Raw genomic sequence first — 18,176 nt, 5'->3', positions numbered from 1 at the left:
AATGGTGCGCGCTAGCGCACCATGATTGTTTGTCTGTGACACATGTGGCAGTTATACCAGTAGGTCTGCCGCATCTAGGCAGTTTATCGCTTATATTTACGTTCTATTAATGAATCGCAAAAATAAAAAAATATGAAAAAAATCTTCCAAAATTCAAATTTCCCGCTTTCTACCTCAGGGCAACTTCAGTTATACTCTCATAGATGAAGCTGCTTTTGGTAGGGATTTACTAGTAATATATAAGGGCATTGCCACACCAAATGTAAATATCAGATCATAACTCTCTCAAATAAACGATCGGTGTAATGATATCGAGAACAATGCCCATGACGTCGTAACTAACTCGCGTCGTTTTGTCTGACGTCACTATATCAAGTGCATTGTGACGTCACGAATATTCTTGCTACCGGATTGAAATGTACGATTGGTCAATTTAACCTGCTACAATTAATGTAGTTATATTGCATAAAAGACGAATAACATTACTATGGAATAAAATATTTTGGTGAAAATGTTGAAATGAAATCGATGATTATGTGTTTATTTTCACGAACTATATTTTTGTGCCGAGAACGGTCAACTGTAGTCGTGATGTTAAAAGTGTTCAAACTTCGGAGACTTAGTTAAGTTATCCAATATCTATTTCATCGTGAATGGATAAACCTTCTGGGTTATTTCGTTAAGACCCATAGGATCACTGACGAGACTTAGCACTATCAATTAACTGTATACTGTCCCTAGCATCGCTGACGAGTTTTAGAAGGACAAAACAGCTGTATGATGTCCCTAGCATCATGTCCCTAGCATCACTGACGAGTCCTAGAAGGACGAAATAGCTTTAAGATGTGTCTAGTATCACCGACGAGACTTAAGCACGATGAAATAGCTATATGATGAAATGCAGCTTCAATTGTTCGATAAATACTTAAAATTCTTATTCAGAGGGACTCCAAAAATTGTTCGTTGCAATTGTTATTCACTGTTCCATAAAACATTATAATTCATATAATGTTATATAATATATACATGTTAGATGACCAAACAGAGACATCCAAAATCCTAAATCAATATCTGGTCGTCCATTCCTGTAAGAACACACAATTTTGATGTGCATTCACCAGACACTTTAAGGATCGCCACTCCATATTTCAGGAGCTTGAGGTTATATACTACAACACTATAAACTCTATCAAAGCACCTGGCCGCGAACCGCTACAACAAGACTCCCTCGTAATCTGAAACCTGCGGAGTGTTATATCATCTGTGTAATTCGATTTTAAACTCTATAAATGTATTATAGCCCTTTCCTGAGAAAGCACTGAAGTGTTGTTTGGAAGGTACAACAGACAACTGGTTTGTGATTGGCCTTATAGACATATCTCTGTAGACAATATATAGCTTATCGAAATAACTTTTAGCCTTGGAAATGATTCCCGGTCATTGAACTCTACGAATATGTTTTAATCTTTGATTTCCCAAATTGTCATAATTTTCAAATCTTTGATTTCCCATATTGTTATAATGTTAAAATCTTTGATTGCCCAAACGGTCATAATGTTCAAATCTTTGATCTATCTCCCAAATTGTCGTAATGTTCAAATCTTTGATTTCCCATATTGTCATAATGTTCAAATCTTTGATTTCCCAAATTGTCATAATGTTCAAATCTTTGATTTCCCATATTGTCATAATGTTCAAATCTTTGATTTCCCATATTGTCATAATGTTCAAATCTTTGATTTCCCAAATTATCATAATGTTCAAATCATTGATTTCCCAAATTGTCTTAATGTTCAAATAACTGATTTCCCATATTGTCATAATGTTCAAATCTTTGATATTCCATATTGTCATAATGTTCAAATCTTTGATTTCCCATATTGTCATAACCTTAGAAATCGGAGACATGTTGATCATTAGCCATCCGGAACTCCTCGGGGAATCGTATTTCGGTGATAACACCCGATGAGTTCCGGATTGATCATAAACTGTATCAGTCTGTTGTTCTAATTCGCCTGATATTGTGTTTTTTCTTTTTTTTTCTTTTTACTAATCGCTTTGTAGATCTGTAAACGATTCTAAATTGCCATTTTGCTGACGTTAAAATATATTCCACATGACAATTAAAAGAGGATGTCCTTCACTCCGTCATTGAGGGACGTCACTTTGGAGTCATAATACTTTTTTGTGGTCCCTAGATAAATTAGACAGTAAAATCGCTAATTCAATTGTAGTTAACTTTTTTTTTAGATTTTTATAGATAATTGTATACTTTTTTTTGTTCGAGCCTTGTTATGACCGGAAACTTATTGAATCGCTGCAGCATTCTGAAAAAGAAGTTTTAGATGTTTCTTTTGATAAACATTCCGATATCCTCGGAATGATCATTGCTGCAAAGAAACGAGCACCTGAAATACAACTGATACTGCATTTCTGTTAAATTTCATGGGGCTGATATTTCGCGGGTGTCTCGGTCAGACCTAGATCGTGGGTAATAAATCTCGCGCAAGCATGTCTTGTAAACATTATTTCATCAACACATAATTATGTACCCTTCAAAGCATTACAAATATTCACCGAGTATTTATTTCCGCGCTATATTTATTGACGGCGAATGTACCGAAAATAATACCCCGCCAATATTAACAGATATACAGTATAGGCATGGATACTAATGGTCGCATTATTAATTATGCAAATATTGCATATATCAGTAAGCAGATATGTAAAAAAAAAAGGGGGGGGGGGGGGGGGGGGGGTAACACACTATTAGGGAAAATATCAATGAAATAGGATTTCGTTAATTTAAATATCTATAAACTGCTTAACCATGCAATTATAGAGATGACATTGGCAGTATCTACATGTATATACGGTTTTCACTATAAGGTAATACCTTAAACGTGCTTCCGTTAGTCTAGTACAGTAGTTGAAACGTTTATTTTCTTACGAATAATGTATGTTTTTCTTTTTACTCCTTGAATTGCAGTCGAGAAGCTGATACTGCAATAACACATTCTTACATAAAACGCGCACGATGCAGCGATGTTTAAGTTGATTTAATGCGTTTTGTGTTGCACAAGGTTGTCTTAATTTAACACAAAATTGTCATTTATAAATTAATGCTCGATATCAAACGTGTTATCTAAAAGATGCAATAACATAATTTTTATTGTGATTAGAAAGCATTATTTCACAGGGGGCGCTTAAATCTTGTGAAATGTATGTAAAATACTTTTATCTTACTGGTGATAGCGTCTACGAGGGCTGATAAAAAGAAAAATGCCCTCTCAAAATATCTGGCATATTGACGGTTATACCGTGGTGGAAGTCGGCACCTGGTTTGTTTAAACCACGCGCAGACAATAAACAAAGGCATAACATGAGCAAAATCTTCATAAATCAGACAGAACGGACAATTCCTTATCTCACAGTGTCCTAACATTAAATAAACGTATTGTGGACAGAAGGTCATCTCATCGCCGGGGAGAAATGAGCTACAGACTTTTATAACATAATGTTATAACGAACCGTACATAAAAATGTCTGTCAACAACAGAATGACAAAGTCCTTGATTTACTTCCTTCCGAATGGCAAGTCGCATGGGCGATCTTGTTTTAGGTTGTGAAGGAGGCCATACAACGGTCTTCTGGGGGGGTGTTCCGAATGTCAGATTACGTGACATGATTTCGATTACATGGATTTTCTTACCATTTTCGATAAGACTTTAATTCCTATTTTTATATCCGTACCTTGCAGCGGTTTGTTGGATCACTCAAAATCTTTCTTAGGAAGAAAATGGGATACAGAAAAGTGCAATCGATGTTTGTATAGCTGAGATTGCTTCGGTGTTGATCGATTTCCGTGTGGGTGCAAAATTGTCCATTGTAACGTTTTGGTGCTACGTTCAAAAGCAATTTTTAAATTGTTAAAAATATATGTCAGTAGCAAATATGATAGTCATAATTAATTTAAGCTGTGTAGATGTCTTATTTTGTAAATATCATCAAAGCAATTACTGTCAACTTTGTTCAGTAGTAATCACGTTAAAATTTAAAATTTTAAAAGTACATTTAAAAAAAGAAAAAGAAAAAAGACTTTCCCATTATGAACTGTCACTGAATCAATATGGAAGCAGATCTTTGTTTTATGTCATCATTTACTACGATAACTTTTTAATTACACTAAAGTCCTAATTGATCCCTGTGTATTGAAGCTGTTCTATATTTTGTCCCTATGTGTTGATGCTGTGGTATATTTTAAACCTGTGTGTTGATGCTGTGGTATATTTTGTCCCTGTGTGCTGACGCTGTGGTATATTTTGTCCCTACGTGTGACGCTGTGGCACATTGTGTCCCTGTGTGTTGACGCTGTGGTATATTTCCCCTATGTGTGACGCTGTGGTATATTTTTCCCTATGTGTGACGCTGTGGTATATTTTGTCCTATGTGTGACGCTGTGGCACATTGTGTCCCTGTGTGTTGACGCTGTGGTATATTTCCCCTATGTGTGACGCTGTGGTATATTTTCCCCTATGTGTGACGCTGTGGTATATTTTGTCCCTATGTGTGACGCTGTGGCACATTGTGTCCCTGTGTGTTGACGCTGTGGTATATTTTGTCCCTATGTGTGACGCTGTGGTATATTTTGTCACTGTGTGTTGACGCTGTGATATTTTTTGTCCCTGTGTGTTGACGCTGTGGTATATTTTGTCCCTGTGTGTTGACGCTGTGGTATATTTTGTCCCTGTGTGTTGACGCTGTGGTATATTTTGTCCATTTGTGTTGATGTTGTGGCATATTTTATCCCTGTGTGTTGACGCTGCAAATAGTTTGTCCCAGTGTCTTGACGCTGTGGTATATTTTGTCCATGTCCGTTGAAACTATGGCACATTTTGTCCCTGTGTGTTGACTCTGTGGTATATTTTGTCTCTCTGTGAGGACACGGTGGTATATTTTGTCCGTGTGTGTTGGCGCTGTGGTATATTTTGTCCGTGTGTGTTAATGCTGTGGTATATTTTGTCCCTATGTGTTGACGCAGTAGTATATTTTGTCCCTGTGTGTTGACGCTGTGGTATATTTTGTCACTGTGTGTTGACGCTGAGGTATATTTTGTCACTGTGTGTTGACGCTGTGGTATATTTTGTCACTGTGTGTTGACGCTGTAGTATATTTTGTCCCTGTGTGTTGACGCTGTGGTATATTTTGTCCCTATGTGTTGACGCTGTGGTATATTTTGTCCCTGTGCGTTGACGCTGTGGTATATTTTGTCACTGTGTGTTGACGCTGTGGTATATTTTGTCCCTGTGTGTTGACGCTGTGGTATATTTCCCCTATGTGTGACGCTGTGGTATATTTTGTCCCTGTGTGTTGACGCTGTGGTATATTTTGTCCCTGTGTGTTGACGCTGTGGTATATTTTGTCTCTCTGTGAGGACACTGTGGTATATTTTGTCCCTGTGTGTTGACGCTGTGGTATATTTTGTCACTGTGTGTTGACGCTGTGATATTTTTTGTCCCTGTGTGTTGACGCTGTGGTATATTTTGTCCCTGTGTGTTGACGCTGTGGTATATTTTGTCCCTGTGTGTTGACGCTGTGGTATATTTTGTCCATTTGTGTTGATGTTGTGGCATATTTTATCCCTGTGTGTTGACGCTGCAAATAGTTTGTCCCAGTGTCTTGACGCTGTGGTATATTTTGTCCATGTCCGTTGAAACTATGGCACATTTTGTCCCTGTGTGTTGACTCTGTGGTATATTTTGTCTCTCTGTGAGGACACGGTGGTATATTTTGTCCGTGTGTGTTGGCGCTGTGGTATATTTTGTCCGTGTGTGTTAATGCTGTGGTATATTTTGTCCCTATGTGTTGACGCAGTAGTATATTTTGTCCCTGTGTGTTGACGCTGTGGTATATTTTGTCACTGTGTGTTGACGCTGAGGTATATTTTGTCACTGTGTGTTGACGCTGTGGTATATTTTGTCACTGTGTGTTGACGCTGTAGTATATTTTGTCCCTGTGTGTTGACGCTGTGGTATATTTTGTCCCTATGTGTTGACGCTGTGGTATATTTTGTCCCTGTGTGTTGACGCTGTGGTATATTTTGTCACTGTGTGTTGACGCTGTGGTATATTTTGTCCCTGTGTGTTGACGCTGTGGTATATTTTGTCACTGTGTGTTGACGCTGTGGTATATTTTGTCCCTGTGTGTTGACGCTGTGGTATATTTTGTCCCTGTGTGTTGACGCTGTGGTATATTTTGTCTCTCTGTGAGGACACTGTGGTATATTTTGTCCCTGTGTGTTGACGCTGTGGTATATTTTGTCCCTATGTGTTGACGCTGTGGTATATTTTGTCCCTGTGTGTTGACGCTGTGGTATATTTTGTCCCTGTGTGTTGGCGCTGTGGTATATTTTGTCCCTGTGTGTTGGCGCTGTGGTATATTTTGTCCCTGTGTGTTGACGCTGTGGTATATTTTGTCCCTGTGTGTTGACGCTGTGGTATATTTTGTCCCTATGTGTGACGCTGTGGTATATTTTGTCCCTGTGTGTTGGCGCTGTGGTATATTTTGTCCCTGTGTGTTGACGCTGTGGTATATTTTGTCCCTGTGTGTTGACGCTGTGGTATATTTTGTCCCTGTGTGTTGGCGCTGTGGTATATTTTGTCCCTGTGTGTTGACGCTGTGGTATATTTTGTCCCTGTGTGTTGACGCTGTGGTATATTTTGTCACTGTGTGTTGACGCTGTGGTATATTTTGTCCCTGTGTGTTGACGCTGTGGTATATTTTGTCCCTGTGTGTTGACGTTGTGATATATTTTGTCCCTGTGTGTTGACACTGTGGTATATTTTGTTTACTTGTTTTGCTTTATTTTGATTTTTTTGTGTTGTAGTACTTTGTTGCACAATCGTACTTTCTTTCATTTCATCGATGTACCACAATCAGATGTCATCAAAATATCCGGATAAATTTGAATTTCTCTGTAGGATTTCTCTCTGTAGGATTTCTCTCTGAAGGATCTCTCTGTAGGATTTGTAGGATTTCTCTGAAGGATCTCTCTGTAGGATTTGTAGGATTTCTCTCTGAAGGATCTCTCTGTAGGATTTGTAGGATTTCTCTGTAGGATTTCTCTCTGTAGGATTTCTCTCTGAAGGATCTCTCTGTAGGATTTGTAGGATTTCTCTGAAGGTTCTCTCTGTAGGATTTCTCTCTGAAGGATCTCTCTGTAGGATTTCTCTGTAGGATTTCTCTCTGTAGGATTTCTCTGTAGGATTTCTCTCTGTAGGATTTCTCTCTTTAGGATTTCTCTGTAGGGTAGGATTTCTCTTTGTAGGATTTCTCTGTAGGATTTCTCTCTGTAGGATTTCTCTGTAGGATTTCTCTCTGTAGGATTTCTCTGTAGGATTTCTCTGTAGGATTTCTCTATAGGATTTCTCTCTGTAGGATTTCTCTGTAGGATTTCTCTCTGTAGGATTTCTCTCTGAAGGATCTCTCTGTAGAATTTCTCTCTGTAGGATTTCTCTGTAGGATTTCTCTATAGGATTTCTCTCTGTAGGATTTCTCTCTGTAGGATTTCTCTCTGAAGGATCTCTCTGTAGGATTTCTCTGTAGGATTTCTCTCTGAAGGATCTCTCTGTAGGATTTCTCTGTAGGGTAGGATTTCTCTTTGTAGGATTTCTCTGTATGATTTCTCTGTAGGATTTCTCTCTGTAGGATTTCTCTGTAGAATTTCTCTCTGTAGGATTTCTCTCTGTAGGATTTCTCTGTAGGATTTCTCTCTGTAGGATTTCTCTGTAGGATTCTCTCTGAAGGATTTCTCTGTAGGATTTCTCTCTGTAGGATTTCTCTGTAGGATTTCTCTCTGTAGGATTTCTCTGTAGGATTTCTCTGTAGGATTTCTCTCTGTAGGATTTCTCTGTAGGATTTCTCTGTAGGATTTCTCTCTGTAGGATTTCTCTGTAGGATTTCTCTGTAGGATTTCTCTCTGTAGGATTTCTCTCTGTAGGATTTCTCTGTAGGATTTCTCTGTAGGATTTCTCTCTGTAGGATTTCTCTGTAGGATTTCTCTGTAGGATTTCTCTCTGTAGGATTTTTCTCTGTAGGATTTCTCTTTGTAGGATTTCTCTGTAAGATTTCTCTCTGTAGAATTTCTCTGTAGGATTTCTCTCTGTAGGATTTCTCTGTAGAATTTCTCTCTATTTCTTCAATATCACCAAGGCAGTTTAAGTTCGTAGCAGACGGTCTGGACGATATCGAATTCTGAAAAATAAATATGTTTGAGTTACTTGTCATATAAATATGCGTTGCTTTAGGCGGTGATAAATATAGTAAACATGGAAAATAGAAATCCAAACTCGAGCTAGATACAACATACCTTTACTAGTGCTTCAGTACGTCATGATACAGTCCTACCCACTCAATACAAAAACACAACTATATGTGAGGGAGAGTCTAGTGAAAATGAAATCAGTATCAAATAAAAACAAACAAACAAACAAAAACAAACTCCGTAGGATAAACAACATCTTGCTAACAAGATTGTTTTGATTTAATCGATTATTTAAAAAAAAATTGTTTGGTGCATTCCGCAACAATCACAAACTCAGAAACTGAATATAGATTTTAAGATTTGAACATTGTTGCATAGCTTTCATCAATAAATTTTCCTTGAATTTTTTATTGGTAAAGCAAAAAACAAGGACAAAAACAAAATAAAAACAAATAAACAAACAAAGACATCAAACGAAAAAACAAAACAAGACAATTTTTTTTAAACAACAACAAACAAACAAACAAAACAAGACAAAAAAACAAATAAAAATGAATAGATAAAAACATATCTCAGGTGTGTTCACTGTGGTAGGAATACAAGATTTCTATTTATAGGGACTTATAGGGACATGTATGTAGTTGTCCGTGGTATATCCAAGTTGCTGTGTCTACCTTGTCGACATCTACCATCTGCGACACCAAAATAGCAGAAACGTCTTATGTGGACAATAGTCTGGTCATAAGTCTTTACAGCATATTTTATTTCCCCTTCGCCGATAATAAAGCCACCGTTATCCAACAATTAAGGGAATGTCACATCGACACCATAACAATTTAACTACCTCAGGCCAGTCCAATACACTTGCTAACGCTGACCTTCAGAAAATCGTCAGTACTTGAATATACTCCAACATGGTTTTTTTTATTGTGTAAGATCTGTTTTTTTTTTTTTGTTTTTTTTTCTTTTGTTTTACCAATCACATCTTTCATAGTACCAATGAAGTAGCGAGGAAAGACTGTGAATTTTGTATCTCACTGCCTGTTGAAAGGAAGAAGACATTGCAGCACTCAACTGCATGTTGACAAAGGCAACCAATTGTAATTCGGTAAGAAGGCATTGCAACGCCCAACTGCATGTTGACAGAGGCAACCAATTGCATTTCGGTAAGAATACATTGAAGCGCCCAACTCCATGTTGACAGAGGCAACCAATTATAATTATAATTTGGTAAGAAGAAACAGTAGTAGACAAGATTTAATAATGATATTTATAATGATTTGACGTTTTTGTATGCATGTCATAGCAATATAGCTGTATCAAAGTGTTTCACGAATTATGATCCGTAGTTATTGGGCCTTTAGTACATTCTACAGTAGGTAGTCTACACCTCACTTTCTGCAATTTCCGGTCTACCTTAGGTATCTGTATAAAGACACCAGAAAACCCCTATCAGTTGTATCTTAGGTATCTGATAAAGACACCAGTAAACCCCGATCAGTTGTATCTTAGGTATCTGATAAAGACACCAGTAAACCCCGATCAGTTGTATCTTAGATATCTGATAAAGACACCAGTAAACCCCGATCAGTTCTATCTTAGGTATCTGATAAAGACACCAGTAAACCCCGATCAGTTGTATCTTAGGTATCTGATAAAGACACCAGTAAACCCCGATCAGTTGTATCTTAGATATCTGATAAAGACACCAGTAAACCCCGATCAGTTGTATCTTAGGTATCTGATAAAGACACCAGTAAACCCTGATCAGTTGTATCTTAGGTATCTGATAAAGACACCAGTAAACCCCGATCAGTTGTATCTTAGGTATCTGTATAAAAACACCATTAAACCCTGATCAGTTGTATCTTGGGTATATGTATAAAGACACCAGTAAACCCCGATCAGTTGTATCTTAGGTATCTGATAAAGACACCAGTAAACCCTGATCAGTTGTATCTTAGGTATCTGATAAAGACACCAGTAAACCCCGATCAGTTGTATCTTAGGTATCTGATAAAGACACCAGTAAACCCTGGTCAGTTGTATCTTAGGTATCTGTATAAAGACACCAGTAAACCCTGATCAGTTGTATCTTAGGTATCTGTATAAAGACACCAGTAAACCTTGATCAGTTGTATCTTAGGTATCTGATAAAGACACCAGTAAACTCTGATCAGTTGTATCTTGGGTATCTGATAAAGACACCAGTAAACCCTGGTCAGTTGTATCTTAGGTATCTGTATAAAGACACCAGTAAACCCTGATCAGTTGTATCTTAGGTATCTGATAAAGACACCAGAAAACCCCGATCAGTTGTATCTTAGGTATCTGTATAAAGACACCAGTAAACCCTGATCAGTTGTATCTTAGGTATCTGATAAAGACACCAGTAAACCCTGATCAGTTGTATCTTAGGTATCTGATAAAGACACCAGTAAACCCTGATCAGTTGTATCTTAGGTATCTGATAAAGACACCAGTAAACCCTGATCAGTTGTATCTTAGGTATCTGTATAAAGACACCAGTAAACCCCGATCAGTTGTATCTTAGGTATCTGTATAAAGACACCTGTAAACCCTTATCAGTTGTATCTTAGGTATCTGATAAATACACCAGTAAACCCTGATCAGTTGTATCTGAGGTATCTGTATAAAGACACCAGTAAACCCTGATCAGTTGTATCTTAGGTATCTGTATAAAGACACCAGTAAACCCTGATCAGTTGTATCTTAGGTATCTGATAAAGACACCAATAAACCCCGATCAGTTGTATCTTAGGTATCTGATAAAGACACCAGTAAACCCCGATCAGTTGTATCTTAGGTATCTGTATAAAGACACCAGTAAACCCTGATCAGTTGTATCTTTGGTATCTGATAAAGACACTAGTAAACCCTGATCAGTTGTATCTTAGGTATCTGTATAAAGACACCAGTAAACCCTGATCAGTTGTACCTTAGGTATCTGATAAAGACACCAGTAAACCCTGATCAGTTGTATCTTAGGTATCTGATAAAGACAGCAGTAAATCCCGATCAGTTGTATCTTAGGTATCTGATAAAGACACCAGTAAACCCTGATCAGTTGTATCTTAGGTATCTGATAAAGACAGCAGTAAATCCCGATCAGTTGTATCTTAGGTATCTGATAAAGACACCAGTAAACCCTGATCAGTTGTATCTTAGGTATCTGATAAAGACACCAGTAAATCCCGATCAGTTGTATCTTAGGTATCTGATAAAGACACCAGTAAACCCTGATCAGTTGTATCTTAGGTATCTGATAAAGACACCAGTAAACCCCGATCAGTTGTATCTTAGGTATCTGATAAAGACACCAGTAAACCCTGATCAGTTGTATCTTAGGTATCTGATAAAGACACCAGTAAACCCCGATCAGTTGTATCTTAGGTATCTGATAAAGACACCAGTAAACCCTGATCAGTTGTATCTTAGGTATCTGCATAAAGACACCAGTAAACCCAGATCAGTTGTATCTTAGGTATCTGATAAAGACACCAGTAAACCCAGATCAGTTGTATCTTAGGTATCTGATAAAGACACCAGTAAACCCCGATCAGTTGTATCTTAGGTATATGATAAAGACACCAGTGAACGCTGATCAGTTGCAAATTTTAACTTGTCTAAAACCTGATCTTAAGGAAATCGAGATTGACACATGCGATCATTTCTAGTCCACACACAAGCAGGTTAAATATACATGAATGATTGCTCTCTTCATCACGTCCGTATAATCAACATCCAAACCTATATATATATTTTTTGGAAATCATATCTAAATCCTTGGAAATATAGTCATAATACTCGCATTTAAGCATGATAAATATTACTTAAATACCAAAAAGTCGATAAATGAGGAAAATTATATATGCTTCAGATTAATGAGAAGGGCTGTTGGGAGTGATCTCGTGGGGAAACATTCAACGAGCGGGTCTTACACCTTAAGAATACCCATCACAATAATAGATGTGCTTTTCAAGAGAACTATTCAAAATGCTTCATCGAATCTAGGATTTTTAACACGGTAATGGAAAATCTTAGTCGCTGGTGTCAAAAATTACGATCTATTAGCTCAGCGCCAAAACTTTTGTCAAGGATTCCGCTGATAGAAAAGTCTTTTAACAGATTTCATTTTTCTTCTTTACTTTCTAATTCGTATTTAAGATGTCAAAGATGCACCCAACGCAATCAGTGCTTGAGATTTCGAAAGCTTCGAGGTCTCCAGTGGTCCTCATTATGTTACGCTTTTGCACTTTTAAAAGTTAATGAAAATGAGCACTCCAAATGTCAGATTTCAGTCGCCGACCCAAACGCTTAATTTTTGTAGGTGGATTTTTTTTTTTTTTTTTTTTTTTAAGTTTTCATTTTTCCCATTTAGAAATTGCTTGACATTGTTTAGCCTCGTTTCAGAATACGATCATGAAGTCTGTAATAATGAGACAGATCTATTGATGGCGAAAGGAAGATTGATTAATTTCGTTTTTCTACGGCCTATTGGGCATCCTTTTTCATTATAAGCTTTTCATGCGATTTATTGATAAGGGATATATATTGGCTTCTTGTGCACCTAAATACCTTATTTGGTTTACCTCACCTTTGCTCATATCTGTTGGTAGGAAGTAAATAATCATGATACAGAGGTTGTACCTCGCGTACATTGTATGATAATTTTGAAGGAAGCATTGTTAATCTTTTAAATATTTTAGTTTTTTTCAAACATGGAGCATAAAGTTTATAAGATTAGTTTAGCATAAGGGCTAAATCGTCTGATTAATCTGATAAAATATGTGTAGCATGATATCTTAACCATTTGATCAACTTTATAATATAACTGTTAATTATTTTAAGGCATTATGTTGGTCAAACAGGAAATGCATTAAGTGAGAGAGCTCCAATACATAGATAACAGATATGTCCGCCGGAAACGCGTAGGATTCCACTCAGTCCAAACCTAGACACTAGCCCGAGTTTCCCCTGGCCCTGACATCATGTCTGGTGTAGGCCAAATTGTGTCGGATAATTCCTCTTTTTGAATAGTAGTGCGCTCTGAGCTACACCAGACATGGTGTCAGGGCCAGAGGAAACTCGGGCTACATCAGACATGGTGTCAGGATCAGAGGAAACTCGGCTCGGGCTACACCAGACATGGTGTCAGGCCAGAGGAAACTCGGGCCACATCAGACATGATGTCAGGGCCAGAGCAAAACTCGGGCTACACCAGACATGGTGTCAGGGCCAGAGGAAACTCGGACTACACCAGACATTGTGTCAGGGCCAGAGGAAACTCGGGCTACACCAGACATGGTGTCAGGGCCAGAGGAAACTCGGACTACACCAGACATGGTGTCAGGGTCAGAGGAAACTCGGACTACGCCGGACATGGTGTTAAGGGCAGAGGAAACTCGGACTACGCCGGACATGGTGTTAAGGGCAGAGGAAACTCGGACTACGCCGGACATGGTGTTAAGGGCAGAGCAAACTCAGGCTACACCAGACATTTTCCACACGAGTCTAGATTAGCCCGACACGTGTGGAAAAGAAATTTTCTACATATTCCTGATTTACAGGAAGTCGGGTACTGGTATCACAAAAAGATTTTGCAAAGACGATATTTTGTAAAAGTATGTAAACCGTTACTTAAGTCCATAAACTATGTTATTTAGTGACGTCATACCTTAATAATAAGATTATGTCGCCACCTAAAAGTAATCGTCTAACGCAACTAACGTAACGATTTTATTTTTTAAGATATATACATATATACATAATTCAATTGTTTTCATTATATTACACAATTTAAAAACAAATTCAAAAATGATTTTAGCGTTCATCTTAATAATGGATGATAGTATATATTCTTCTCTACAAACTTCGTCTTAAAGATGCTACAGCGCCCAAAACACATATACAGCGCTTGTCACAAAATACATATATATATATATATATATAGAGAAAAAATAATAGTAGTCCTTGTGGAAGAAAATATATGGAAAAATTAAAAAAATGACTCAGACAACATCTAACGTTTTCGTCCCGTCTAGGGGACTCTTCAGACTGTTTATTTTCAATTGCACCATGACGTCATAATGATCATGACGTCATAATAACAGTTACGTCATACAATACCAACAACTTACAACAATAACAACTTACATGTACATACAAATGAAAACTGTTTACGCACTATTCAGACTTGGTTTTAATAGCTTGATAAACTCTGACTCCTTTGATTCTCGTTTTATTGTATCAGAAGTATCCATCTTATATAAAGGGAAAATTTTAAAATCACCATTACTACAATTATGAATATGCTTACTAACATTTAAAAATCTGAGATTATCCGAACGTATTTGTTGACGATGGACTGTCATTCTGGTTCTCAATTCATTACCAGTTTGTCCAATATAAAAATCACTACATTGAGAACAAATCATAGCATAAATAACATTACGGCTTTTACAATCTATATTTCTTTTAACATTAAAAGTGAAGCCATTTTTGAAATTGAAAGTGCTACCTTCCACAATAAGTTTACATGTACCGCAACGCGGTGTATTACATTTAGAAACCTTTGTGCATTTTAAATTATCATTGAACTTAGAACTTGTCAAAATATGACGTAGGTTTTTAGGTTGTCTTTTACTATTTATTAAAGTATACTTGTTTAAAACCTTACCCATTCTATCATTACTTTGCTTAAGTTCTTCACATTTATTGCGAATAATAGGAAATATATCAAAATTACGAGGATTGAAAGTAGATACAAAAGGCAATACTGATTTATTGTCGTCAACAGAATGACGGGATGTAAAAGGTCCCTTATCGATTGCTAATTGTTTACCTTTTTCTATCATTTCTTTAGGATAGCCTTGTGATTTTAAGAATACTGTAAGTTCATTTAGTCTTGTATTTACTGTTTCTTTTTCACTAACGATAGATACTATGCGTGACGCTAAATTGAAAGGAATATTATTTTTGATATGTTTAGGATGATTAGAATAAAAATTTAAGTAATTATGCGAATCTGTAGGCTTTCTATATAGATCTGTTGAAATAGTATCACCTTTTATTGCAACCAACACATCTAGAAAAGGAAGTGAAGAATCACTCGCCTCCGTTGTATAATTAATCGACGGGTGTAAACTATTGAGGTCTTTGTTTAGTTCTTCTATAGAAATATTAGGTGGACATATAACAAAACAATCGTCTAAAAAACGGAAAAAGTTATTTTCAAGGAAATCACGATATTCCCTACCGTATTTATGTTCAGATATAGCGTACAATTGTTCTTCTAGGTAACCAAGGACTAGAGTGGCATAAGTAGGTGCCACTTTGGTACCCATAGCCGTACCCATCTTTTGATGGTAATATATATCATTAAAAAAGAACACATTTCTGTCTAGAATAATTTCCAAAGCATTAAGAATGAATTCATGATCAAAACGTTGAACGATAATTTCAGGGTGTTTTTTCAACCAATATTTTACAGCTTTCAATCCTAGTTCATGAGGAATCCTGGTATACAAACTAACAACGTCAAAAGTAACTAATTTAGAATGAGGTTTGACATGTTTAGGCAAATGGTCCAAAAAATCAAAGTCGTCTCTTATAAAACTTTTGACAGTATTACAAAGAGGTTTCAAAAGTATATCTACAAAATGACTGAGACGTTGCGTACTACTGTTTGGACCACCGACAATAGGTCTGAATTTTAAGTCATCAGGATCTAGTATCGTAATACACTCTGAATTTTGACTTTTGATAGCTTCATTTATTAATTTACTTTTGTGTATTTTAGGCAAGCCGTAAAAATAACTAGTACTATGTACAAAATCAGTAAGATAGTCAATTTCTTTTTCCATAAAATTATTTTTGAACTTATCAATTAATTTATCGATTAGGTTACGGGTAGTCGCATCGGCATTACAATCTACAACCTCGTAAAAATCACCATCAGTCAACATTTCTATGATCTTTTCACAATAGTATGTTTTATTCATAATGACTACAGCGCCGCCTTTATCAGCCTCTTTAATTATGATAGAATCATCTTTCCGGAGATCATCTATAGCTCTTTGTTGATTAAACGACAAATTACTTTTTATTCTTTTATTAGAAGAAGAATTACCCTTATTGTCTAAAGGAAGTTTTTTAAGACTGTCTATAACATCCTCCAATTGACAGTTACTACTTTTAGGGGGATTATAATTAGATTTGTTTTTGACAATGGGTTCTTCTTTTGAAGAATCATCACTTGTGCCTTCCTTAAAGAATTTTTCATTTAATCGGAGCCTTCTACAGAATTCTAACAAATCTGTTTTTAATTGTGTATTATCTTGTTCGGAAGGAGTAGGACAAAATTTCATTCCCTTGGACAAAACCTTCATTTCATCAATACTTAAAATTCTATTGGATAGATTTACAATTTTAGGTTGTTTAATATCATATTTACCTGTAGAACTCTTATCTTTCTCTTTATCCGTTAAACACTGTTTTTTGTATTTTGTTTGTATCCTCCTCCTTTGTTTATTTTTTGGCAATGTCCTAAAAAATGATTAAATGCTGATTTCCCAATGTAGGTAATTCCATTTAATCTCACAGGAGACTCCTGAGTGTCATTTGCAGCACTATGATTACTCCGTTGGGAACGTGTGTTCATCTGATGTTTCCTGTATGTAGGCGAAGTAGCCCGTGAAGTTTTCCGTGCCGTCATGCTTGGTAACTTAGGTGTAGTTCTGGACTTGTTCGGAGATGGCGTCGCCATCGCTTCTGCGTAGGTTTTTTTAGTTTTTGGTGTAGAAGGCGTGTTTGGTATCTTCTTTGTCGACGAAAATCTATGTTTTTCTTGGTCTTTCTTTGGAGGGGTTTGGTCATTGATAAATACATCCGTACCATAATTCACGGCATATTCGTTCAACCACTTTCTTTTTTTCTCCCATATTTCTTCGGATCTTGTTTCTTCATTCCGACATTCTTGTTCCCATTGATTCATCAAAATTCGTATGATGTCCGTATTTTGGGTTCGGTTCTGGATCATTTTGTATAGATCTTCGTCAAGAGATAGACATTTTTCTTGTGCGCGATTCATTTTGTTCAACATTATCTTCATTTCAGATTGGAAATTATATATAGCTGTTTCAGCCCGGATTTCTTTGTCATCTTCATTCTCCCCCGGAATCAATTTTGGTCTAAATTTTCGCGGTATGATGACAACGTCCCGTTCCATCCAATCTTGGTATACTTCCCCGGTCTTTGTTAATTTCAAAGTGTTCCAATAAGCCTGCTTCCGTTCATTAAGGATACGTTTCCAATTATGCAAAATGGATTTCCGTAACTTCGCAGCTTCTTTCTTGTTTGAATTGTTGTCTGGCGTAAAATGGTAATCCGGTGTATCGGTAGTAAGTTGTTGCAAACATGTTGTTGATTTTTCGATGACAGGAATAGCAAAGATTTCCAGTAGTTGCTTAATGTTTTTGTTCATCTCGGTCAACTTACCGGAGATTTCTTTTAAGTAACTCTTTTCATCCATTTTGGTCTTCGCACTTGAATAAACAGCTTGTCTGTGTCACATCCACAAGTAAAATATATAGAGAAAAAATAATAGTAGTCCTTGTGGAAGAAAATATATGGAAAAATTAAAAAAATGACTCAGACAACATCTAACGTTTTCGTCCCGTCTAGGGGACTCTTCAGACTGTTTATTTTCAATTGCACCATGACGTCATAATGATCATGACGTCATAATAACAGTTACGTCATACAATACCAACAACTTACAACAATAACAACTTACATGTACATACAAATGAAAACTGTTTACGCACTATTCAGACTTGGTTTTAATAGCTTGATAAACTCTGACTCCTTTGATTCTCGTTTTATTGTATCA

At 36.7% G+C, this 18,176-nt stretch overlaps 1 protein-coding gene across 1 annotated transcript; it reads right to left on the bottom strand.

The window, feature by feature from the left end:
- Window positions 1-6,935: 6,935 nt before the first annotated feature.
- LOC117324566 (uncharacterized protein C2orf16-like) lies at window positions 6,936-17,816 on the bottom strand. Its single transcript, XM_033880485.1, has 2 exons — window positions 16,887-17,816; window positions 6,936-8,189 (listed from the first exon to the last, which is right to left on the bottom strand). The coding sequence occupies exons 1-2, from the start codon at window positions 17,814-17,816 to the stop codon at window positions 6,936-6,938; spliced, it is 2,184 nt and encodes a 727-aa protein (XP_033736376.1).
- Between the last annotated feature and the right edge of the window lie 360 nt (window positions 17,817-18,176).

Source organism: Pecten maximus, chromosome 3 (genome assembly GCF_902652985.1).
Source record: "Pecten maximus chromosome 3, xPecMax1.1, whole genome shotgun sequence".
Lineage (NCBI taxonomy): Eukaryota > Metazoa > Mollusca > Bivalvia > Pectinida > Pectinidae > Pecten > Pecten maximus.
Note: the sequence above shows the minus strand (reverse complement) of the source record. Positions and strands in the feature narration are given on the sequence as shown.